The 26639-nt window shown below is 37.2% G+C and overlaps 1 protein-coding gene across 2 annotated transcripts in view; it reads left to right on the top strand.

Annotated features, from left to right (window-relative positions):
• The window catches only part of ISPD (isoprenoid synthase domain containing), a 110525-nt gene that overhangs the window by 4471 nt on the left and 79415 nt on the right, over positions 1–26639 (top strand). For both annotated transcript variants that reach the window (XM_017729370.1, XM_008629949.2), the window contains exons 2-3: positions 2357–2636; positions 20751–20900. In XM_017729370.1, the coding sequence (XP_017584859.1) occupies positions 2357–2636; positions 20751–20900 (430 nt within the window). The remainder of the gene's footprint in view (positions 1–2356; positions 2637–20750; positions 20901–26639) is intronic.

Raw genomic sequence — 26639 nt, 5'->3', positions numbered from 1 at the left:
TGGTGCACAGCTCTCATTTATTAAGATTTGTGGCATACTTTACTGGATTAGTACTTTCCATGAGTTTTAGTGGGACAAAACCTAAGCTGTTCTGTATGTAGTCAATCTAGAGGATATGCTTATGCTCTTACATGAATATGTTACATCCCTAAATCCCAGCTCTAATTACAGAATGTGGGTCCGGAATGAGTTTAAGGAGGACATACTCAAGTTTACAAATGTGTTTATGCAGACACAGGGTGGAGCTGTGACCGCATCCTGTCACTTTTTGGTGTATTGTACCACTGGAGGCCTTGAGCCATTCCACCCCTCTGTGTAGAGATTTATCACAGGCTGGCCAGTACTTGTGTTCTCTTCCCCTCTTCTCAGAAGATGCTGTGTACTACTACCCAGTTGCCTCATAAACTGTTTCATTTAACTCCAGAAAGGGCAATGTCAGTGCTCTTCTTACACAGTCACAGTGACTGTGCAGGCCGTCCAGTTTCTGGGTACTGTGTAAGGCTACAGTCTTTCTGGAAATAGAAGTGCAGAGCTCTTGTTCTCATTTAGTGTGAAATAGCTCTTCTTGAATTTTGCTTTGTTTAAATGACTGACTCTCAGTATTTAAAAGAAGAACTGAGATGAATCCAGTTAGTTTGCCCTAGTTCCAAGCTAAAGTCATGCAGAAGTGCTACATTTTGTAGCTAAATGTATGCCAGAAATCATATGAGAGATTTTTAAACCTTTTGATGGACCTGTGGTGAGTGACAAGTTGAAATGAAACTTGGAACCACATGACTTCAGATTTTACATTTGAGCAGCTTCAATACTTAAAGAATGCTGAGAATATATTGGTTTGGCTGTATTTTCTGCCTTTGCTAATACTAAAATGAACATAAGGACAAGTATTTTTCTTTTGAAGAATGGTAATAGCACTTTATTTTATTTTGAATAGTTATTTTACAATTAGTTGAAATAGTTTTCCATGTATTACTAATTGCAACCCCCCCTCTCCATACATAAGGTGGAAGATGCTCTGTTGTTACACGTAGTTCTAAGGGACTGGTTCTAACACTGATACTTCGCTTTTGAAGTAAGGATAGTTCCCAGGCAATGCCTACTCATGTGTTATTGCAGAAATCAGTATCTTGAGCCTGTGTATTTCTGAACTGTGAATTTCTTACTCTGATTTTTCTAGCTGGAAATATTTAGTTCTTAGTACCTTAGTTCTGCTGGTGTCTGCAAAATTAGTTTCAGTAGTTTTGCTAGTTTTATTTGCGACAGTGTGTTGTACTTGTCTCTCTCCATAGTTGGATGTGTAAGCTACCCATGGGTAATTTTAACATAGTAATTTTTTTTTTAAAATCATTGCTCATCTGATGAGTTTCTTGTCTGACTTGCTAAAAAGCTCTTCTGCCATCTGTGGAGACAACAGAAAGGGAACACAGGTTTTTTTTTTTTTTATGTTCTCTACATAGGCATTTAGAAAATAAGACACTGCAATGGATTTGAATTACGGTATTTCTGTTGTTTTGAAGTACAGTATGCCACATATGACTAGAATTTGTATTCCTAGATACTTTGACAGAAGTATGATTTCAACCTAGCTTCAGTTGTGACTGGTTTTAATCTTGTGGTCTGTGGGTCATCCACTTCTTCCCACACAACCCCTCAGTTGTAGAGCTCGACTGATACCAACAGTAAAATCTTGGAGATCTCTAAAAATGTACTTTTGATATGATATTCTTAACTAGCACAGCTATGTTTTTACATTTTTCTAGCTTCCTAAAGCAGAAACCTTTGTGTTTATAAATACATGCATTTTTTTCAAACTACCAGTATAATGTTTCCTGTCAATATTAAAGTGTTACAGTTTTCATTCACTACCATTCTGTCAATTACTGCTCATGCCTGTCTTGATAGTGATCTTTTTTCAGACTTTTTCTTGATTGTCTTATTCCCTTGTACACTGTGTACTTCACTGGAACGTGGAGTATTCCAGGTCACAGGATTTACCAGTTTATTAGAAACTGATTAGCAAACTGTCACTGTTTGATTTAGAAGTTCTGCTTGAAGTTAGGAATGATGCTGGAGTAAGAAATGTTTTGAAGGCTTTTGAAGAGTTATCAGAATGTGCCCCTCTGCAAAGTGGTTGTTGGAAGGAAGTCCCTTCACAGAACTCCAGTGTTATTGGTATAAATCTGTTATAGCTCTCCCTTAAGGAGTGGAGTACAAAAACATGGATTTGAGTATATTGAGAGATGTTTTATTTAGTCACCTTGAATATTTGTTGTAATGAATTTCTTTGTTTCATATAGCTCCACTTTTATTTGGTCATTCATATCTACTTTCTCTGGTTTTGTACTGGTTTTTCTAGGATAAGTTGGATATCTGACGTTATTGTGGTGGTCTCTCCTGAAAATACTGAAACAATGAAGACTATCATTGAAAAATACGGCCACAAAAAAGTTACAGTAGTAAAAGGTGGAATAACTCGTCACCGGTCAATATTCAACGGACTGAAAGTATTTGCAGAGAATGAATTTTCCAGCCATTTGCTCCAGAAGCCAGAAGTAGTGATTATCCATGATGCTGTGAGGCCTTTTGTTGAAGAAGATATTGTTGCAAAAGTGGTTATGGCTGCTAAAGAACATGGGGTATGTACTATACAGCAATGCAACTCTGCAATGTGCTTTATACTGTACAGCATAAAATAATGTTTGATAAAGAAGGAATTTTCTAGCAATTTTATTAATGTGTGATGGGTTTTTTCTAAGTAGAACAGATCCAGGTTCCCTATTATGCAGAGAAGTCAGGTGGGGGAGGTTGACATTTTTAAATGCCGCAGGTATTATTTTGCTACAGGGAATAATTATTGCCATAGAGACTGTCAGTGAGAGATTGAATTAATCAGCAATTTGTTAGTTGAAAGGTAGATTATGTAATGATAGTTTACCTTTTTTTCCATGCAGAATTATCACCTAATGCTAGAGCAGTTCTGTTAGTGATTACTAATATAGCCAAAGAGTGTACTGCATTGGTTGACTTGTAAGCTTTGTGTTTTCGTCTCAAACTTATATGCAAATCCTGAATAAGCAGCAAGAAAACTGTCTCTGTATTAATGCTAAGTTGTTTTAGAACCTGTGAGCATTGCAAACTGCTGGTAAGTAGGAAGCCTCCAGCTGTAGGTTGGATATTCTTCTGTTTATCACTGCATCTGAGGACTGGGATTACTCATAGAAACTAAAAAGATTTCTGAGAAAGTAAGTGAAATATGAAGGAGAAGAGTTGATAGAAGTTGTGTTACGCAAGTAGAAGGGTAGGAGAGGCATGTGCCAGCAACAGGAGGAACTGTTAGATAAACTGGCTAAGTCAGAGATGTAAGAAATCACAGCTAAGCCACAGGCTTGTTTGCAAAATTTGCTATTTTAATTTGTTCTTGAATTCTCCATTAATAAGATAGCATAATGCTTCCCTGCTTCAAGGACATGGCTTGAGGTAGAAGTCATTAGTGATAACAGATTGTTTGGGTACTAGAAAACTAGGAAAATGTACCACTGCTTGTCTTTTCCAGAAAATGCGGTGAAAGATAAGCTAATTGACAGGTGGTTCACAATTTTGACAGTGGAATAATGAGTCTGAAGAATGAACCGTGGTGTTTCCTTAGTGCTCCTACACTTTTTTTTGAAAGTTCATAGTGTGGGAGGGCAATGTATAGCTTTTTAAAATTTTTATTATGAAAATTGAATTATGTCAAGCCTCTCGGAACACTCTGTTGGAAATCTAAATATATTGAGCCTCTTCCTAGTAGGCCTGTAGTTTTGTAGATAGGCTCAGTAAGAAATGGCAATAAAATATAAACTCTGCACTATAGTTTTCAGTGATACAGAACATAAGTTTCCAGTCATTAAAACTTAAATTCTGTTTGAATTTTAACAAGGTTTTCGACCTTTCTCATATAAAATAGCATTTCAGAATTGATTCTCTGCCAAAGACTTTAAAATAAATCCTCTTTGTAAATCAGTTTTAAATGTGATTCTTTGAGAGTGGTAGAAGAATGGAGGTAATTGTACTGGTTTTGGGTTGAAATGAGAATAACTTTCCTGAATGTGTTTGTGTTGTCTTTGCATGTTAAGGTATATCATATCTCATTTGAATTTGTGTTTAACTTGTTCACTTTTTTCTTGAAAGTTTTGCAATTTTAATGCAATATTTTCTCCTGGTTTTCTTTTTAAAAGAAAGGTAAGGTATTTTCAGTAAAAATGTAGGGGGAACCAAGGTAATCTCCATTGACCTTCTCACGTCCATGTACTCTAGTTCATCTGAACTTCTGACTGGTAAATATTTCCTTACCTAGATCACTGAAGTTTCATTTGATCTCAAAAAGGTGATTGTGTACATGTGTAATAGTCTTTTCCACTGTATAATGTTTGTCTGAAATGTGTGTGGTATTCCTTTGCTCTGTGGTGGCTTTCTGTGTTGGCTTAGATCCACTGAATTCAGTAAGGCTGGGCCTTCAGAGAGATGTGTGGTCTAAATCTCTGAGAGCTGGGTGCTATTGATGCTACCTGGCAAAGTAATGGAATTAAGGAACATGAGAAGAATTCCATTTTATATAACAATTGGAAAACCACCTTCCCAGAGACAGGTGGCTGTCTCCACTTGAGAACTACAGAATTCTGAAAAACTAAATGGAAAGCTAGGACTTTTCTCAAAACTCGTATGCATGGTTTTGAATATCAGAAAAAAAATTGATCAAGAGCAGCTATCATGTTTAGTTCTTCCTATGGTCAAATTCTTTGCATATCTAAAAGGATGTCAGTTCTTCAATCTTTCAGTACAAAAAGTAATTACTTCCTCTTGCGTTATGTAGAAAGGTACAGAACCTGGCAGAAACATCATATTGAATGACTTGTGTTAATAGGGGTAATGCTGTATTGTTATATGTCTGCATACCATATAGATAACATAATTATGAGAGGCTTTCATGTTCTTTAAAATGGCAATTGATCAAGTAAGTTATTGCACTTCTAGCTGCCAATTGTCAGACAAATAAACTGCTTTATTACACTAACTAATCAGTTTGTTATTTGCCTGTGGGAATAAAAATGTGTACCTTAACCAGAGCTAATAAATTATGCCTTAAACCCCCTAAACAATTCCTTGATTATGTCAAAATATTACTTTGTAACCAATTAAATTCAGTTTATGTTTTTGCAGTAATTTTGCTCTTAAAATTATATGTTTCTAGAAACAAATTCTTTACAGCTAGTAAAAGCTGGGAAAAGTGGAAGCTTCAGAAGGCATCAGTCCAAAGCCTCTAGCAATATCTCATTGCCAACATTGCATTTTAAACAACATAACTAAAATGAAAAATACTTACATGAAAAAGAAATCAGGAAGATGGGGGGGGAGCTTGTCAGTTCTTCTATTGAAAGTTTACAAAAAGAAGGCACATCCAAAGATTTTTTTCTCTAGTTGACACAAACTAGATTTGAAAGTACAGTCTGTTATGTTGAAAGGACTAAGTCGAAATGGCATTCTTAAAAGCTGGTTTCTGGAAGCTGTCTAACATCATTACTTTATTCTGAGCTTTAGCGAGGACCTGAACAAAGCTTACATGCCAAAAGAGCTGTACAGTGCTACTCAGTCTCGTGGACTCCTACTCACAGAGGCAGTCAAAATAACACTCCCAGACAGAAAACACTGTGTGTTGTGCTCAGTCCGTTCCTCTCGTGCTGCCATTATGACTCTTACTGTAGCGGAAGACTGGAGCAGAAGACACAGATCCCTGTGGATCCTGTTCTTTCCCACTTATTTTGCTATCTATGGTTGCTGAGTTACATTAGCAAAACTTGGTGGGTGGCAAACCAAAAGCCACCTCTTTCTCTCCACTGATGGTAAAGGAAGACTTGGGTGGATAAATAGGAAGTTCTGGTGTGGTGTACTTGAATGGGAACAGAATGCTGGCATGGTTCTGCCCACTCTGACCTTTCTTTGCACTTTTTCTCTTGGAGCAATTATCTTTTTGTTTTGTTATCTCCTCTGGTTTTGCCATGTATAGAATATTTTACACATGGTCTTTGTCCTCTTTGTTATATTCAAAGACTGATTTTAGCCAGCTGCAAAGGCTGCATCAGTGACAAGACTGTTTTTGATTAATATTTATACACTGGGTCATCTGAAGTTATCCTCTATGTTCTTAGAAGTTCTGCTTTCATTGTATGCTTGGGGCTTTGGGGAACTCTCACTGTCCTGTCACACTCCTGTACAAAAACAGAATCAAGAACTGATGACGTATTACCATTACCATCTTGACATGAATGGAATGAGTTTTGTACTTTAGGAGAATGACTAATGTCAATGTAAAAATAATTATTAATGAGTTGTAAGGTGTTATTTATCAATTTGAGAATAAAATAATATTTTAGACCTACATCCTCTTAGCCTACTAAGGCACATGGAGGACAGGGAGGGGATTAGCACCATTATGGCTTCACCAAGGGCAAGTCCTGCCCAACCAACCTAGAGGCCTTCTATGATGGAGTGACTACATCAGTGGAACAAGGAAGAGCTATGGATATTGCCTCTCTGGTCTTCCCTAAGGCCTTTGACACAGTCATCTAAAATATCCTTCTCTCTAAATTGCAGAGAGAAGCATTTTATGGGTGGACAGTTCAGATTGTTCAAATGAGGAATTGGTTGGATGACTGTGTCTAGAGGGTAATGGTTAACACCTCAGTGTTCAGGTGGAGATCGGTGACAAATGGTGTCCCTCAGGGGTTCATATTGGGACCAATACCCTTTAATACCTTCATCATTGACACAGACACATTGGGATCAGGTGCACCCTGAGCAAATACATAGATGACGCCAAGGTGAGTGGTGTGGTTGACATGCCAGAGGGGTGATGCTATGCAGAGGGACCTGGACAAGCTCAAGCAGTGGTCTGGTGGTGAGCATTGAGGTTCAGTATGGCCAAGTCCAAGCTCCTATGGCTCTACTGTGGTAATTTCTAGTATCAATAAAGGCTGGGGGATGAAAGGATTGAGAGGACACTTTGGAAAAGGACTTGGGTACTTGTGGATGAAAAGCTGGTCACGAGCTGACAGGTATGCACTTTTGGCCAGAAAGCCAGCTGTGTTCTGGTCCAGGAGAGGTGTGGTCAGCAGGTCCAGGGAGGTGTTTATGTCCCTCTACTCCACTTTTGTGAGAACCCACCTGAAGTACTGCATCCGGCACTGGCGCCCTCAGCACAAGAAAGATGTGACCTGTTGCAGCAGGTCCAGCAGAGGGCCACAAAAATGATCAGATGGATTGAACATCTATGATGAAAGGCTGAGCGAGTTCGGGTGGATTAGCCTGGATAGGAGAGCTCTGGAGAGACCTTATTGTGGCCTCTCAGTAGTTGAAGGGCGCTTATATGAAAGACGGGGACAAACGTTTTAGCAGGGTCTGTTGAAATAGGGCAAGTGGTAATGATTTTAAACTAAAAAACAGTAGATTCAGACTAGATAGAGGTAAATATTTTTTTACACTGGGGGTGGTGAAACAGAGGAAGAGTTCCCAAAGAGATGATGTGTGGGGTATGCCCAGCCACTGCCCTGGAGGCATGTCTGCTGAGATAAGGAAGATTGCTCAGTCTCCCAGCAGGACCCCCCCGGGAAGGCAGCTACTCTTCAGTTACGAGAAGAAGACAGACCCAGAATCTTCTGGGACACCCTATGCAGATCCTTTGTAACCCATTGGCCTTTACCCTCTGACACCCACCCCCTATATCCCTATAAAGCGAGCCCCCTGCCCCTGCGAGGGCAGAGCGATGCTCGTCCCTGGCCTCCCCTTCGCTGGAGTACAGACCAATAAAGCTGCCTTGTGCAGAACAGCTGCACGAGCCTCTCATCTCTCCCTGGTCTGGCCTGGAGGCTGCTCTGCAGACCTGAGCTGGAATCACGAGTTAACAATCACTAAAGAGCTGACAGCTTCTGCATGGGCCCTCCTAGCCAGCAGCTGAGGGAAAGCACCGGGCCTTGGGAAGGCGATCCTCCACAGGACCATCTCTCTGGACTGGTAACAGCTTCCTCAGTCAGAACTACTGACCCCACACCAGCTGCCATAATGATGGATGCCCCATCCCTTGAAACAGTCAAGGTCCAGTTGGACAGGGCTCTGAGCAACGTGATCTCACTCAAGAGTTTAAGACGTCTCTGCTCAGTGCAGCAGGGTTGGACTACGTGACCTTTAAAGGTCCCTTGCAACCCAAACTATTCTATGATTCTATGTTATTGTAAAGATCAGAAGCTCCTTAGTAGCCTGAATGTGTGAAGAAATGAAGTGTGGTTTTGCTGTTGTACAAAAAACAGTTATACAATGCATTTTTCCTTTTTAATGGATAACTATCGAAAGCATAATGATGTTTCCATAGCTTATGGCATTTTTGGTCCCATGGAAATTAAAACCTTCTCAGCCAAGTTGCTAACTGTTTTCTGTATTGAATGGAGAACTGATGCATTGTTGGTAAATACTTGTAGTCTAGTCCTAACAAGATGTAATGTTTGACAGTGGGAGGGCATTGGTAAAGGGAGAAACAGCTCTGTCATTTCCCATTCTCAATTTAAGTGATTTAGATGATTCACTGCATTTATTAGAAAGGATGCAACTCAGCCAACTGAAATACCTAAATCATGGACAGAAACCTGAAGTATAATTTCCTTTTTTTCTTTGCAGCATTTGTATGTTGTACTATCAGAACCAGCCTAGTACTAAAACAACTAGTATTTTTAAAAGCTTAATCCACCGCTTTTTAGCTTCTGAAAGTCTACATACATTAATTTTTACCTTCCTTTTTTTTTTTTAGATAGGGTTAGTTTATCCTGAAAATAAATTCTGAGCATAGTTTCCTGTATTTAAGTGGTTGTTAGCATAATTTTTTGTTATGTCTATAAATATGCCTCCTTCAAATTTAGAGAAATGACATAGATGGTACTGCTGTTGGTTTGAGGCTCATTAAAATCTATGTGCTTCATCTGAGAAAACAATATTATGTTTGGGAAATGAAGCAGCCTTAACCAAAGATGTGCAAAAAAACTCCCTCAGATTTCTCCTTCCTGCAGCAGATCAAAGTTTTAAAGAATAGTTCCTTAAAATAAGGGAAATCTCATCTTGTCCAGCATCCATGAGAAGCTGAATAAAGACCTTGGATCATTCTAGCAACTCCTGCATGGCAAGATCTGGAAGAGGTTCTTAGCCATACTTCTGTGACTAAGGGTTAGGCATGTAAATTTTACCCCTTTTCACCAAATATTGCCCTGAAAAGAAAGATTATCTGAGTTTTCAAGCAGAAATGTTCCCAGCTGCATTTTGGCTGAGTTTGTGATCTGGGTGGTTGTGGCAAGGACAACACCAGCCCTGCAGGTTAGGTGAAGCTTCAGAAAGCCAAATTGGCCTGTCTCATATGCTGTAATAGTTTGCTGGACTGGTTCTGTGCTTATCCTCCTGTTTCCAAGAAGTAAGTGGGCTGTGGTACAGATAGAACTAAAACTGCCTTAAGGAGCCTTGGAGCATGTAGGAGAGAATTCATGGGGTATGAAATCCACACATACATGTATTAAAGTCACTATTTGAGCCAAACTGTCATGGTAAGGCATAATGATCCATTTTACAAGGCCCTTGATAACAGAAGGTGTTAGATGAAGCCTGTATGAAGAGGTGACTTGAAATTTTGAATCTAATGGGCTGTGAGGGAAAAAAGCTCAGGTCCAAGGTTTCCTGCAAGGAGAGGCTCAAGCAGTTCTGAGAGAAGCAGCTGAGCAAGTTCATAAGGCAAAGGCATTTGATAAGCAAGTGCAGAGTTGCTTAGGGCACTGCCTGACCACAAACTCCAGTGCCTGTGGGTTTGGTTGCTCAGGACTGTATGTGTGCTAAAGAGTTATTAATTAAACATTGCAGTTTTGCATTTGGTTGATTAAATTGTGCAAGAGTCTTCCTACAACACGTTGAGATTTTTTTCTTCTTTATAAAACGATGCAAATCATGTGTTTAATGATATGCAGTGGATCAGTAGCCTTCACATCATGAGGTTGATTTTGTAATGATGCACGCTGTCTGGAGGTAAAATATTCTTCTTAAAGCATAAACTTCTTAAAAACAATTTTCACTCCTGTGGCAGTTATGTCAAGATTTCTGCTCCACTGAATACAAGTGCTAACTCATCCTTCTATTGATTTACTGTAATATGCAAAATCCTTTGTGGTAGAGTGCATGCTCACTGATAGCTTTTTGCAATGTAAATCAGTATGTGGGGTATGAAAGATGTCTTGCTGCCTGTAAGCTGTGCTTCGTTACTTGTTTATGCAAGGGGAGACTATGCAGTCAAAGTAAAATAAACAGTCTTGTTAATTTTAGTGGCAAAAATTATTGGTTTTGTGTTTCATTAATTTTAGAGCAAATGTTTTGTTTAAATTTTGCTACCTAGATTTGCAGTATAGGATGAGTTAGAACAAGAAAGTGCTGGTATCTCACCTTAGTGTCAGTTATTTTGAGTGACTGCCAAAAAGTAAAGCTGTAAGTATGCTTTAAAATGCTTCAAAAAGTATTGAAAACTGATGGTGGGATACTGGCCACGTGATTTGCTTTGCAATGTTTGAATTGCTTAGACCAAATTACACATCTTATAGAATCCATCGTAATTGTGTATAATGTACAGCTATTGCTGACAACTGAAAGGAATAAATAGGTCATAAGAAAGTCTTGAAGCTCTGCGGTATAATGTACAGCTATTGCTGACAACTGAAAGGTCATAAGAAAGTCTTGAAGCTCTGCACCAGTGTGTGCTGCTCTTTACGTGGGGGATGCCATGTGTGGTCTGCATCATATACTTAATATGGATCTTCAGTAGCATTATACAGACTCTATATCACAAACTTTAAAATATTTTTTAAAAACCTATCTAGAGGAAAACAAAACCTTATTAAATGAGAGCATGTTGTTAAACATTAGCAGTTATTGCATTGTGACAAAAAATAGTTAAATAGGTTGACTAAGATAATAAGACCTTTTTTGGCTAATAATATGACAAAATTTATTTTATGTAATGTTCTGTACTATTGTATCTATGAAAAACACTGACGTCCTTGACCATTCTTGAATTCTCACAAGGAATGCACAGATAAAGAATGCAGTAGAAGAAATGCTATATAATTTGTATGACACATTAAATATGTATATATTGGTTTAATCCTGCTAACTTTTGTAATTTTATGCTTTATTGTTTTAAAAATTTGTCATTAATTCATGATACGAGAACAATGTAAATGGCATTCTTACGACTTACTTTCAGTCTGCTTTTTTAAAAAAAATCCAATTTTATTATGAAATCAAATGTTCACATAAATGTTGTGTCATTGTTTGCAGTACCATTCTTTTCTTTTTCTTAGTGCTTATGTACTTGGCTTTGCTTCTTTTCCACTTATGCTATGTTTTTGAGCCAGTTTTCAGTGCTGTGTGTTGAAAAATTGCAGCCTGTGATACACCTAGTTCTGCTTCTTTCCTCTACTTTAAACATATATATATATATTCAGTTATGTATTCCTATTGTTCTCTCTTTTTGAGGGGGATCTTTTCTATTTTCTCTGAGAAATCTTAGTTGTTCCACAGAATAACATTTAGAATTTAGCATGTGGTTGATAATACCAAAACAATATTTACTGATGCGTAGAACTAAATACTTTAACTATGAAAGAATGGAAATTATGTAAAGTAAAAAAGAATATGTGCACTCTTAATTTTTGAGCAACAGTTTCTGTTATCTTCCTTAGTTTGCTCTAGCTGATTGGGGCTCTGACATGTATTGATGTACATGTGCTATCCCCAGTTACTCAGATAGTATGTTCTGATAAAAGTGACCTCATTAGAAGAAATGTTTTCTTTTTCTTAAACAGTGTCATAAATATACATTACATTTGTTTAAGGCATCCTATGTCTTTGAAGTCATTTCAATGTACAACACAGTGTCAGCTCATTAACATTGGATCAAAGTGTATATTAAATTTCTGATTAAACATCCCCTCTCTTTCAGCTAGGAATAAACACAATTATAACTTCTTCCTTCCTGGTGTTGGTTTAAGATTAACATGTGCCCAATTTTAGTGAGTTTGACTGTTGCTTCTAGCCAGCTGGGTAAACAGACTTTAAGGAAATTAGGTGAAGTTTAGCATACAAGCCTTTTTTTCATAGTGTTCAAAACTCCTTACATGTGTTCTAATTAACCTTCTTTTTGTTTAGCTGATGATTAGGTTTAATATCTGTGTAAGACTAGGCTTGTTTAACATTTCAACCAGTTCTGTCCTTGGGCAGTTAAAAGCTGCCAGTGCAAATGTGTGAAGATAGCTGAAATTGCACTGGCTGGTGATACTGCCTACATAAAAGAAATTTTAGTGCTCAGTAATGAGAATCAAACATGCTGTACCCATAAAGATTATGAATTTTGTTGGGGTTTTTTTCCCAACAAAATTCAAAATAAGATAATTTAAGAATGATTATTTTTGTTAAAGAATATACAGACAGAAGATACCCTTGCAGAAAGAAGGTAGTCCTTTTTCGTCAGCCTTAATTTCTAATGGATACCCAGCCCAGGTTGCAGATTGTGCTTGTTTGTCAGTAGAAGGAATAGGTAGAAGGAATCCTGGTCCCACCACAGCACAGTCACATAAGTTATGTATCTGCTACATGGGTGAGTGTGGGTGTGGGTGTGAGTGTGGGTGAAAGTATGTGATGCCCTGGACTCAAATTTGTGTTTCTGCATGCTAATGACAGTACCTCTACCTTTATTGTGGTGCGCTGTTCTTTACTGAGTCATCTTGCTTGTCCTGTAGTCCTGACTGACTGCTTGCAGTATCTGGTCCTTCAAGAGAAGTGTACAGCTGGTTTGGGGGGTCTTTTGGACATGACATTTACAGAATGAGTTATGGGGGCAGACTGTGACAGGTTTGAGTTGAAACCATGCAACCAAGCTGCTGCCTTGCCATGCTATCCAGAAAGTAGGTGGGTTCTGGGTGCCGAATGAGGTTATGAACTCTGAGGACTATGTCCAGGCTTGTATTAGTTTAGTTTGGAAGCTTGGCTAGTTTGGGCTTGAACAAGTGTTCACACCTAAGTTTAGAAAACTTTGCTTGTGTAGTTGAATTGTTGTTTTCAACTGCTCTTCTGCACAGGAGTGGTGGCTTACGGTTTGTGTCATGACTTTGTTTCTGCCTCCCTCTTGTCCGTTGAAATAGAGTTGTTTTGCTAGGATTTCTGTAGATTGGAGGAGGAATCTAAATCTTCCATCTCAGCACTGGAATCATAAAACTCATAGATCAAAACTTTTGGTTATAGAAAAAGAAAATGTATCCCTAGATAAGAGCTGGATACAAAATACAGAAAATGAAAAGCAAAAAAAACAACAAAAACAAAAAAAAAAAAAGAATCAAGAAGATAAGGTGAAGATAAGGTTAAGATATGGTATTTTAATGCTATACCTTAAATGTGCATTAGAAGTAATTCTCTAATTGCTTTATTTTACAAAAATGGTTATATGCCATTGTTTTATTACATATAGAAGAAATTTAGAAGAACTTCCTCTTAAATATGTGAAATATTTAAATCTTATAATTAAATTTTTGAATTTTTCCTTTGAAGGTTCTGTTTGATAAATTTGAAATAGGAAATCTTTCAGTAGAGACTATTCTTCTAACTTAAATGGTAATTACTGAGTGTGGCTGAAGTATGTTGATTACTGTAGATACAATTAGTTTGAATGCAGATGTCTGAATAGAAATGCAAGTTTCTACCTGTTTCATGAATCAGAGATACTGTGTTTATTTCTGTATTTTTTTCATACTGTAGATGACTGTGAGTGCCCTTCCTGGAAAGTAGTTTGATCTGTGTAAAAGAATACTTTCCCTGTAGTAACATGTGGAAACAGTTTGATGGAATAAAATGAGAAGAAATTAATCATAGTTATTCTGAGCTGCTTCTGCTGGTTCACAGCCAGACCTAATTTAGACTGAAATCCTTATGAGATGGTAATGTTTGGAAACATATAAATAATCTTTCACCCAACAAAAACCATTCCAGGACATATTTGTAAACTGTTAGATACCTAGCATGTCTAGATTACCATTGATTGTTATTGTTATGTAGTTCACCAGTGTCCTAATGCAATCCTTGTCTTCATGGAAAAGCAAGATAAAATTGCTTGTATGTTTACCAAGTTCACAATTATAAAACTGACTTTAATGGAGTTCCAAGATGGATACAGTTGTCCTACTAAGTGTGACACGCCCCACCATCTCCATCATACAGTTTCAAAGAAGTTAGCTGCTTTGAAATTATGAAAATGTATTTCTAATGTACTTCTATTTTCAGTGTATATATGCAAGCCAAGTTTATTTTTTCTAAGGCAGGGTGGCTAAATTATTTGTGAGCCTTGCTTCAGTTCTATTTTGCTTGTCAGAGGTGAAAACAACTCTGAATAAAGAATTAAAATTTATGAATACAAATATTGAGAAAACATGTAAAGGCTTAAGAGTAGGAACATTCTTTTAAGCTTAGCACTCATAGGCTTGCTTTTCTATGTCTCATATCAGGCCTATTCCTAAGTAATATTAAAACATCGAATTGTTAGTTGGGATGATTAAAATATAAAATAAAGAAAACATAAAATATACACTTTCTTAATGCTACTAGAGGGCTGGGAAGATAGCATAGGGAAAATGAATTTCAGGGGAGACAGAGGCTATGAATGGAGACAAAAAGTATTGTTGGTGTAATTAAAAAGTAGAAAAGAAGTCATGTTAGAGAGGTGGAAGGCTTTGCCTGTTTATGACTAGACTCTCTACAGTTTTAGGCTGTCATTCCCACTCACTTGAAGTTGAGGGTTCCAGACTGGCTGTGTGAGTGGACTTTGTGGGCCTGCATTAGTACTTGGGGCTTACTGTGGGCAAGGGCATGCCAAAGACAGCATACTTTTTTTAGTATGCCAGCCTGGAGGATCTGTGGTTGTCTGAGTTTGTTACCACACTGTTCTAAAACAAAAGGAATTGTAGTTCTGACATTTTTTGTAAGGATTTTGTGCCACTACAACTTTTTTTTCTTCCTAGTCCATGTCATTCAACTTGTTGAGCTTTGCAGCTATTTAGCATTGTTCTGTTTCAACTCTGGCTGCCCAAGAAGACCAAATCAGTGATGCAGTTGTGTTGGTTTTCATGCTCTTTTGGAGCTTTTGGGTCTTTGATAACTTGTTCTTGGTGTGTTGTGATGTAAGTGGGGTGTGTTTGTCCCAGGTGAATATTGCACTGTGCTTTGGATATCTGTAAGCTGGATAATTTGTTTCTTGTGATAAAAGCTCCATCTCACTACCTAATCCTTATGATAATTTTAATGGGTTCTGTTTGCATTTTATTACCTAATATTACCTTATTATAAATAAAATGAGGATTTAAAACATTTATGAATATTCAGTGAGAGCAAGCTACACTGCATTATGTTAGCCAAGTTGTTATGCTGTGTGTCAGCTTCTGTGATCTAAAAATTCATATTTCATTTTGTAATAAAAAGTGTCATTAATACTTTTTGGATCCAACATTCATTGAACTGACTATGTTGTCTGATCGTAAAGCACACCCTGGTTACGGATTCACTGGATACACACATCTAAACAATTTCTTGTTAGAATGGAAGTATGATAAACTGAGAACAATATGTTACTGTTTAGTGAAAAGGTGGGTTAGTACACCTTGTATCCATTGAAAATACCCTGTTATACTGACCTTCATCATGCACTTCATTCTCTACCTTTTTTTAATCACCATTGAATCTTTAATTCTTGAATGCATGTTGTGGTCTAGGCAGTTATGCAAAAAAGAGGAGCACAAAACTGAGAACCTTTTTGCAAATGTTTTTGATTTGTGCAGTCTAAAATGGGTCATAAAAGACACCTGTTGTTTATAAAAGCATCTGGAAGCAGGTTCAGTTTCACCAGATCGATGGCTGAGCTTACTTCTGAGTGACAGGAGTCTGTCACTTCCCCTGAAGTTGATAGAATTCTCTATTCTTAGGACATTTTAGCATTGTTTTAAGGAAGTAATAGATTAGGAGGATGTTTTTTCTTCCAATATGTTGTCTACAAAAGAAAACTAACCAGTTAGTGGTATTTGTTCCAATGTCTGTTAGGCTATAAAGGAATATTTTAAGAGCTTGTCCACTCATATTTGGATAGTTTAACTGGTTTATTTTAAGAAGTATGCAAAAATGGGGGAAAGAAATGCATTTCCTGGACATGCCAAAGCTAGTGTTTGACTGTGTTTGAAGTAGAGTGGCTTGAAGGCTGTAAAGTGAACATTTAAAGAATTTCAGTTTAACTCTCTGTTAAGTATTCACATTCAAGAAGGGTGTATGATGCATTATCTATGATTTTGAAACCTCCTTGAGGTCTGACTCAAAATTATTAGAAATCAGAAGATAAGTACTCTGAGTAGAGAAATGTCAGTATAAGACCCAGGCACTTGCTTTAGACTCACAGGATTTGTATTTTGTGCTATGGTAATTCAAAGTACAAAAAAGATTTTTAGAACTAGAGTGACATTAGCAAGTACTTCTAATGTTAAATGAGGACATGTTTTCTTTGTTTTATTCATTTTTACGTTCATGTCTGAACCTTGCGTGAGAGCCGAGCCAAATACTTGTGCGTTCCTGACATAGAGAGCAAGTCAATGCCTCTCAAATTAGAACAAATCAAATTCAAGTACCTGAGACTCAGTATATACTCTCTTTTAGTAATATGGAAATAATTTTTTGTTACCAATTTATAACCACAAAAACCAACATGGAAATTCCTTGCAAAAATTAAAATGCTTTTTGTTGTAACTGAATAGATGTGGACTAGCTGAGTGATTGTGTTCTTCACTTACACCCCACAATTATCAGGGACAGAAGTCCCATTAACTACAGTACTGCCTTATTGTATTATTGTCCCTTCTGTGCCCTAATATTTAAGTTTCTGAACTAAAAAATGTAGTCTGTAGCCCTGTCTTAAATTCCTAAATTTTCCGTTCAGTTCATTGCAAGGCTGCTAGCCGGAATTCAGAAAGGCTTTGTGCTTTTCAGAGTTGGGGGGAGGCTTGTGCTAACCAGAAGGAAGTACTGCAGAATGAGCCATACATCTTAAAAGTGTGCCCCTCTTTGGCCTGCATATAAGACAAAACTCACAGCTCAATTCTTTTGATTTTACATGCCAAATATTACGCTTAGACCATGAATGAAGATACAATGAGCCAGTTTTGGAAGCAGAAGCACATGTGGTGAGGTCTGTGTGAGCCAGCGTGGGTTTGGCGGCTCTGTTGGCTTATACCAGCTCAGGGATGTTGCCAGCAGTACTGCAGATGCAAGGTTTCCTGTGTTTGGGATGCAGCTCTCTTGTGCCGTAAGAAAATAGTGCAGGGCCACAGGTCAGTATTTTCCCTTGCTTGGTCCCAATTTCACCCAGTCTGAAAGTGGCCTTAGGAACTAATGTAGTTCATGTGTCACTGAGGTGGTAAATGCAGTCCTGTGTTGGGTCACATCATCTGGTTGAGGGAGCCTGTGTGTGTTTGTGAGACAGAGAAAGGTCCTGTGGAAAGGTGAGCCAGTAGTGAGCAAAACAGACAATCAGTTTCTGTATCTTGTCTCAGGATTTTAAGTTATTAATACTCACTGCTGCACCTTAGCAAGTATGCTCGAGCTCAGCTTTTGGGGCTTTTGGACTGCAGCTCCTTATCATATGAAGGTTTTCTGAGCAGCTGACATTTCTTGGCTTTACTAAGTACCAGAGCCCTCTGTTCTGCTTTCAGTCATGGACTGGGTTGTTCTGTTCTGTAATAAAAGCTGGGGGTTTCTTTTTAAATCAGATGACTGCTTATTACCCTGTTTCTACATACACAGAATTTCTCTCATTTGCATGATCAAAAGTCAGGCATAAATCTTATTCTTCGTATTAAATTTCATGTTTTCAAACAGTGTCAGGTATAGTTTGAGTGGACCTGCTGCAGAAAAAAATCTTCCTGTGCCCAACTTGTAATTTCTTATTGAAGTGGTGGGAAGAAAGAGGAAAATCGCAGCCTGCCACGCTGGACTCAGTTATGGGGTATTGTAAAAGAAAACTGTAGTTGTTTGAAAAATGCACTTGTTAAATGTTAAGTGCCGTGAAGCTTTCAATTACTTGAGAAGTTAATTGCAGAGTTTAAAAAAATGTTGCATTTGGATTTAGTAGAAATTAGGTCTTTCTGAATTGTTTGGAAGAGCTAGGCCTCAGCAGAGCAGGAGTTGTGGTTCAGTATTGTCACAAAGATACCAATACAGATATTCATAATTTTTTATTGTGCAATTAACCAGATGGCAAGAAAACAATGTGTTTCAGAGTTCTTTTAAGAACATAATTCTGAGTATTCAATTTTATTTAGAATTGCAGTTTGGTTTTTTGTTCCTCAGAGTGCATGTTTCACTTGTGAGATTTGGTTACGCAAGTCACATTGTATTCTTCCAGCCGGTTTTATGCTGAAAATGTAACATGACAGGATTGTTAAAAACTGTAATAAAATATTGGATCAGCCTAAGGAATCCTCTTTTGCTAAATGGCTTTCTGGAATGGTAACTGTTCCAGAAAAAAAAATTCAAATATATAGCTAATTACAGAAAAAACTGTGGGTAGCATGCTGCTCTCTCTCTTTTCCCACGACCTTCTAATTTTATAATTTTGTGTGTGTGTGTGTATGACCAATTAAAATATTTGACGGCAGAGCAAAATAACATAGTCCAAATGCCCAGCAGCTGGGATATAGATGTAATAATGCATGTCCTTGAATCATAGGAAATAGAGAGGGGACAAATTGCAGATAATTTAGTCTCTCTACTTTTGCTATGCACAGCTTTTGCTCTAAGTATGTCCGTTAAATTTACACCTCCTTTAATACCCTGACATATTACTAAAATTATAGTGATGTTTAGTTTTCTCAGTTTGTCTTTTCTATTACAGAAATAAAATTGATCCTGTCTAGGACAGAAAGGTGGCCTAGATGACCTCTTGTGGTTCTTTACAGACAGTTATTATGTGATTTCACAATTTTTACTGGTCTTTCTGTACCACATTTTGCCTTTAGATAATAGTGTTTTGCTCCATGTAGTTTTTATATAGGTATCTCTTCGCATGTATTAGAAAGAAAAAGTGCTTTTCAGATTTTGAGAAAGTAGTTCAGATATATCTCTTGTCACATGAATCTTTTGTATCTTTTCACTTCCTTCACCCTGCCCTGGTTGCTCATGCATATCAGAACTCTTTGGGCATGAGAAATTGGTTCACATCTCTGTATTCATTCTGTAAAAGAATGAACTAAGTAATTTACTAAACTGTAGTTTAGAGCTCATAAAGTGCTCAACACGCGGACTGCATTCCTCTTTGTTTAATTGTTTAGTAGTGTAAAAGGGGGAGAGAAGAGAACTTGTTCTTTCTCTTTCTGAGGTCAGAAATCTTCTAAGAATGGACAGGACTCGTATTAGGGCAGGATTTGCCAACAGAGATAAGTAATATCAATAACAGCAGTGCTGATATGTGATAAGGGACATATTTTTTTTTCTGTGTCAAAATTCACTAAACCTCAGAAAATCTGTGACTTCAGTGAAAAGTGTCAGAATTCACCAGTGAGAATGATTTTCTAGGTATACTGATTTAAGATGTTGGATAATTCCACATGTTTTGAAGCAGCATCAATTATTCTTTTTTTATTATTCTTAAAAATTGATAATAAGCGGTATAGTGTGAAGATGCTGTTCTCAGTGGTTAGCATTGATGAGAAGCATGCTTTTTGCCCTGTGACTTCGTAGGCAGTGTTCTGCCATTACATTCTTCATATTGTATGAACCACTCTTGTCCCAATTTTTTTGAGCAACATCCAAAGCATGTGAGCATTTGATAAATTACTGATGTAGTGTGAGTAACTTTCTGGTATCAAAATGCCTAAATCCACATAGGAGAGTTCTGTTTCAGAGATGCCGCGGATCTTTAATACTATATATTGATGAAAAGATCGAAGGTATGTGTTTAATTGGTTTCAAATCTAAGCAAAACTAAAACTGAAATATAAGCATTTAAATATCTGTTCTGCAGCACAGTGGTGCTGGATATTGAGTACTTTCAGATGTATATGCTGTGTTCCCTCTGATTTCACTGGTAAATGTGATTACTTGGCATTTCGACTTGGTGAATTCAACACAGAGGAACAAGCTCAATTTTTTTAAACTTTTCTTGTAGCATGGTTCTGATCAGTTTAGATCTGTTTAGATCAAGTTGAGATCTGTGAAAGCAATAGGTGTTGTGGATTGTCAAGGCTTCTCAGGTTTGTCTGCTGCTGTTTGCTATCACAACAGGCCTAGAACTGTCCTCACTGAAGCTGCCTACTATGTATACAGAAGAAAGTCTGAAGAATGAACATCTCAGATCTGTGCATGTATTTGCAGTAGATATTTATGAAGGGCTTAAGATTCCTTTTTTTTTTTGGTAAAGTGTCCCTCAGTGTGTACTTATACAGTCTTCCATTGCTCCATTAATCTTGAAAGTCTCATACAGACTAAGTAGTATGACTTACAGATTTTAAGATACAGGAAAGATAAAGAAGGGAAAAAAATAATTTTCAAGCTTTTATTGACTAAAGCTATGTGATATAAATTAATAACACTGAGGTTTCGTGTTGTGTTTTGTTTCACAGGCAGCAGGAGCAATCCGTCCTTTAGTTTCTACTGTTATTGCCTCTGCTGCTGATGGCTGCTTAGACCACTCACTGGAACGTGCCAGGTACAGAGCGAGTGAAATGCCTCAGGCTTTCTTGTTTGATACAATCTATGAAGCATACCAACAGGTAAGACATTAAGACTTTCTAAGACCTTTTTTCTGTTTACTCCAATTAAAAAGAAAAAAAGGTAAATTTATTTCTCTTCTTTCAAGAACAGAGCTTCAGCATCTCTTTCCGATCACATCAAACCATATGCATCTTCTGAGTCTTTTAACAAAATCCTTATCATTCTAATGTGTTCAAATTTATGTTTAGTTAACTGTCAAATACAGGAGGGGTTGATGGCTGGAAAGATGGGTTTTCTTTAATTTTTATTGTACATTAAATATATTACTTAAATGAGTGGGTTTATATGTTAAAAGTTAGGTGTCTATATAAAGTATGTATTGTTGACTGAGTATCAAAGGGTTTTGGATGCACAGTGTAATAATGACATTTTATAGTAATTTAGTGGGATACAGGCTGTTCTAAAATACTGAGATAATATAACTTGCTACATCTAGGTAAATGTTTTGTTTCTTTTTGCATGTGTATTATACATACTTTGATTAGTGGCTGAAAATAATGTTTACTTAGTCTCTGTTGTAATTCTTCATTTTTTCCTAATATATTGCTTCAACATTAACTTTATTCAAGAAAATTAAAGTTAGGGGTAGTGTGTTAAACCCTGACTCTTTTGCCTTTATTTGCCCTGAAGACTGCTTTCATTTGCCTCACCCTGCATTCACAATTTACTGGAAACATTCCAGCCTTTCGTCTCGACATTCTACTTCCTTTTCATTCATCACCTTGTGGAAATTGCCTGTCCTCCAGGTATCTTCCAGACTGACTGGAAGCAGAGTATTTCTTTTGTCACTTGGAAGGAATTATTTTTCATGTTAATTCTGGCAGTCATGCTTCCCATCAGTCTTTCAATTCTAAACAAGCCCAAGTTTCTGATACTCACTTTCAGAGAGTACAAAGCTTAGAAGTCACTAACAACAGAAAAATGTGAGGACAGGCAATGAAGCTGTTACTTAATTGTTCAGTAATTGTTTTCCTTAGAAATGTTGGCACAAATTCCATGTCATACCCTTTATGCTTGATACTTGAAGCTATTAGATGCTGAAGATGAAGGACTATCTGAAATAAAGAGCTGCTTAAGTGATTGGACTGGCTTCAACCTTTTTGCTTCTGATAGGAAGCAGGAGGGTGTTCTTAGTATATGACACACAGCTGATACTTTGGAGATTCTACCTGGAATGTAGTGGGTATACTCATAAGAAATGCAGCCTCTGTGTGCATAAGAACACATCTCAAGAGACGACCGCTACTGTTGGTCATACAACTCTTTCTTGATGTGTCTATCTTTTGGCAAATTGCATGTTTATGTGCTGTTTCTTGAAACCACCTTCCCTCCCTGCCCCCCAAACAACCCAGTATTTTTTCTACCGTGTTTGCTCATGATTTGCAAATACAGTAGATCTGGCAGATACATTAAAAGCTCTTGCCCTAAATGCCTCACTCAAAAGACAACTATATTTGCAGTTCCTATGCTCCTCTGAATAGTTTTTTTCTCACATATGCATTCCATCAGTCTTCTTTTTTGTATCCCTGCTCTTTCAAGAACAAGCCACCAAAGTTGTTAGAAGCAACCAAGGCCATGGTTTCTTGTCCCCAGTTCCCTTTGCTTTGGCTAAATTCTGGTCATTTAAATGCTCTGTGCTTTGGCCCCTTGGGAAGTATAACACTTTGCTAAAATCTCTCAACTCATATTGTTTCCTAATTATTTATGTTTCAATGGTGTCTAGCTGTCCAAGTCAAGGATTAAGACCTTATTGTTCTGGGAACTGTACAAACAAATAAAAAAAGACAGATAATCGTTGTCCTGAAAGACCTAGTCAAGCTACTGTAGGACAGATTTTTGTAGGAATGGATGCAGCTTATGATGCTTCCTAAATATTAACATATCCCTGATCAATTCCCACAACCTGATGAAGGTAAGTATCATTGTACAGATGAAGAAAGAAGAGAAAATAATTTTGTTACTCATGTTGCAAGTCATTCACAAAGCTGGGAATGGAATTAATTTTGGCTGACTCCACATGGGATCATGATCCTATGCCTGTGTATTTTATACAGTTGTGACCTTTATGCAACAACAGTGTGGAGAAAAACAACAGTCAAACATGCATTCCTTGGAAACAAACTGTCCATCTGAATTAGTGCTTCGAGTAACACAGGCTTTTCAGTTACACTGTGGGTAATGTGCAATACTGCTTTTAAACTCCATCTCTATTTAAATGCACCATCTGATGTGATAGGTTTAATGTGTTTACTTCCAGATGTGTTCGTGAATGTAAGATCTCTAAATATATTGACCGCAAACTTGCAAAATTCTGGGGTTTTCCTTGGGATTTTAGGTAAAAGGACATATAAATTTGTTAAGGGGATAAATGTTATGTTGCAGCACTACTCTTAGTTCTAGTATGTCCTAATTTGTGAGTTCTTATTTCCTGCACAATGTAATGAACCACGGTAAATATTAGTAATGGACAAGTTAAAAATTTTAAAATCAAAAATGCAAATCTCTAATAACTAGTAAAACCTCTGGAAAGGTTGTTAAAAAATGATGGAATCCATGATTTACTTCAATTCTAAACTACCTGGGATAAAATCAGCCAGTTGAATTTTTTTATTATTATTTTTATTTTGTTATGTTAATAACAAATTCCTGATCTTTGAAAATGCATACTTCTTTTCTATTCTTAAAAATCCCAAGGAAATTCGGGAAAGTTTAAGTGTTAATTGAAAATCCACCCTTTCCAAAGATAGCAAATAAGGGATAGACTTCTTAGACTAGACTTGTTCATTTTTGCTTAAGGTAGTTTCATGTTTCTGTTCCGCTTCTTAATTTAAATAGGAACAAATGTGAAGTATGATCCTGCAAGCCTGGGAAGAGGTGGGTGGGGGAAAGACTTCACTTTCCAGAAGTCAAGTGTTCCCTGGAGCATACCTTTTAAAAGAATTAGAGTATCAGGAAGTCAGGTAGACTACCATTTTCCTTTAATCAGAGTAGGCTGAGACTGATTTCTGTAATACTTGTTTTTGACATACTGTGAAATGCACAAAGATCTCAAAGCTTTTTGTCTTTAACACAAAGCATCTTGTGTCATATCATGTGTTTGTACAAAGTAACACAACCACAATATATAAAGGCTGAAATACCCAAACTTAACAAAGCATTGAACACTTGAAATGTTTCTGCTAAAGCAAGAAAGGTAGCAGGAACATTTAAAAAGCTTTACCTTTCACGATCTGGAAGAGAAACAACCAAAAACTGAAGCAGAAGAGGAGTGGTAGGTAGAAGATTGTGACCAGGTTCTATGTCAGATATGTAAACAAACAGCCCCTGGGAAGATGATACAATGGTTAAATAGTTGTCAGCACGAATCCGGGGAATTCTAGAGAGTTGCTCACCAGTGCCACCAGTCCAGGGAAGCCGAGAACCTTGTGAAAGGAATAGCTACAAACAGCTGAAAAAAGAGCAGGACATGTTAGAATGCTATTCTTTAGGAATCCTTCATATGTGGGTGGCATGGCAAAGTCTGATCACTAATTCAAAATTGAGGGATAGCTTTACAAGAATCTTACTAAAAAAAAAAAAAAAAAGTGATACACTTTTGGGGGTTTTTTTCTGCTTGCTGATCATTTATACATTATCTTAAAATTTTCCTCAAGATGTGCTGTACCTGTGGAAATTTACTGCAAGAGTGACACACTTTTTTTTTTTATTTTTGGGGGAGGGTGTTTGTATTGCATATATAGTTAGTTTAATCATCTGTTGATAGTAGAGTTTTTGCAGATTATAGAAGTTTATATTTAGCCAATCAGAACAATGGAGCTGAACTAAAAGAAAAAATAGAAATAGGAAGCAGCAATACTCATCGAAGGAGAATAAGCTTCAGCATGTTTAGAGACATTTCTCTGATTCATGTCTATAACCTTACAAATATCCTCACAGATCAGCTGATACTAGGATTCTTTCTAATCTGTGTAGAAAATATGTAGAGATTAGTACTTTTTGAGACTACACTAAATTAGTGCATCTGTTCATAGCCAACATTAACCACTCTTTGAATATTAGCCATTACAGCATCTGCCTGCATAGGAGAGAATGACTATATATAAACAGAGTAATGACAAGATACAAAACAATAGTGTGTCAGAGAGAATCATGCACATACTTTGATGCTGAATTCTGGGAGGCAGATGTTCTTCCACTCCCCCAAAAAATCATTACAAGATGTCCATAGTTTGGGTTGAGATAGGGAGAAGAGATAGTCTGCAAAGTGTCCAACCTGGTCATTAATAGAAGAAAAGGAAATCCTGGAACGGTTCTCCTCTAACAAACCCCTGCAAATGTTCAGGGAAGATTTTGCCAGAGTAAAAAAGGAAGTTGGCTATTGTTAGGGCCACTGTAAAAGTATTTGCTCAAAGTATTGTCTTTTCTGTATGTAAATAATAGGGAGTGTATTCCATGTGGATTTTGTAAACTTCTAAAGTACGTTTTGAAAGGGCACAACATTACTGGGATTCTTCTTCAAACATGTGTGAAGCATTTTAGTATCCTCTGTAGCAGGGAAGCGGAGTCAGCTGTAGCAGTTTAGCAATATTTTGGCATAAGTCAGGCAAAGTCCTTCGAGGCAAAATGTCTAGACTGATTTGGGGATTTTCCTGTGGCTTCGTTCTTTGTTAAAAACATCAATGTCTGTCAAATTATTATTGCCAGGAGCACCAAGCGATTAGATGAACAGTAGCAGACAAATTGTTTACTAAAACCTTGGTGACTTTGGAGGAAAGGGTCAGATTCAGAAAAAGGACTGAAGGGTCAAGATGTTAGTGAGATAAAATTTGGGCATTTAATTCTAGTGCTGGAATCCTGAAAAAAAACACTGCTCATCCCCTTGCCAAGACTAAAGATATCTGAATCTTCAAGGCACCTCAACCTTTATTTTTAACATTCACCAAACATGAAACTTTGTGTATGTCAAGGCATGTAAGTTGTCACCCAGTTTGACCAAAGTAGTATTTTACTTCCTGTAAGAATTCACTTGGAGATAATTTTTTTTTGTCTGATTCTATTCCATCACGAGTTAGTGATATGGGTCAGGGCTGTTCATTTTTGTAGTGTAAAAGCATCACCATTGTTTTAAACGTATGACAAAAAGTGTGTAAGATATGTAGGTTTTATCATGAGTTGTACTGGGTTGTTTCTTGGCCTCTGTCTTTTTAAGAAAAGCATCAGAAATCTTCCATTAAGTGTATTGTGTTGTAAGGATGATCGTTTAACCTCATTCTTATTCAAATGGATTTTGCAGTTTCTGTATGCTCTATGTGTGTATATGGAGGTCCACTTCCTTTGCTACATCCCCCGCTCTGATCACCCACTTTACTTTTGTAGTTTATAGTTCTATGTTCAGGTCTTATAAATATATGCCATGTACATTGTTGTTGTGTTTGTCCTAATTCTGCATTTGAGTTTGTGTCTATAGGCTTTCTTCCTTCTCATTAAAGGTATTCTGAAATACTGAATCAAGAAGTGATTTGTGAATTAGGCAAGAGCTGGCTAGACTGATAGTAATCTTGTAGTACGATTTGTACGAGGACAGTACTACAACCCAACGTTCTTCTTTGTATGGAGTCCTAAAGGCAGCATTCTTCCATCTGCCTATGAAATATAACTAGTAATTACAGTTTTAGTGTAACTACCTACTTGGTTGGTCCAAGTAGGCTGGATACTCAACTGAATATTTTTTTGATATT

The sequence above is a fragment of the Corvus brachyrhynchos genome, unplaced genomic scaffold (assembly GCF_000691975.1).
Source record: "Corvus brachyrhynchos isolate BGI_N302 unplaced genomic scaffold, ASM69197v1 scaffold142, whole genome shotgun sequence".
NCBI classification, from domain to species: domain Eukaryota; kingdom Metazoa; phylum Chordata; class Aves; order Passeriformes; family Corvidae; genus Corvus; species Corvus brachyrhynchos.
The sequence above is the reverse complement of the archived record's forward strand: the minus strand, read 5'-3'. Positions and strand labels throughout refer to the sequence as shown.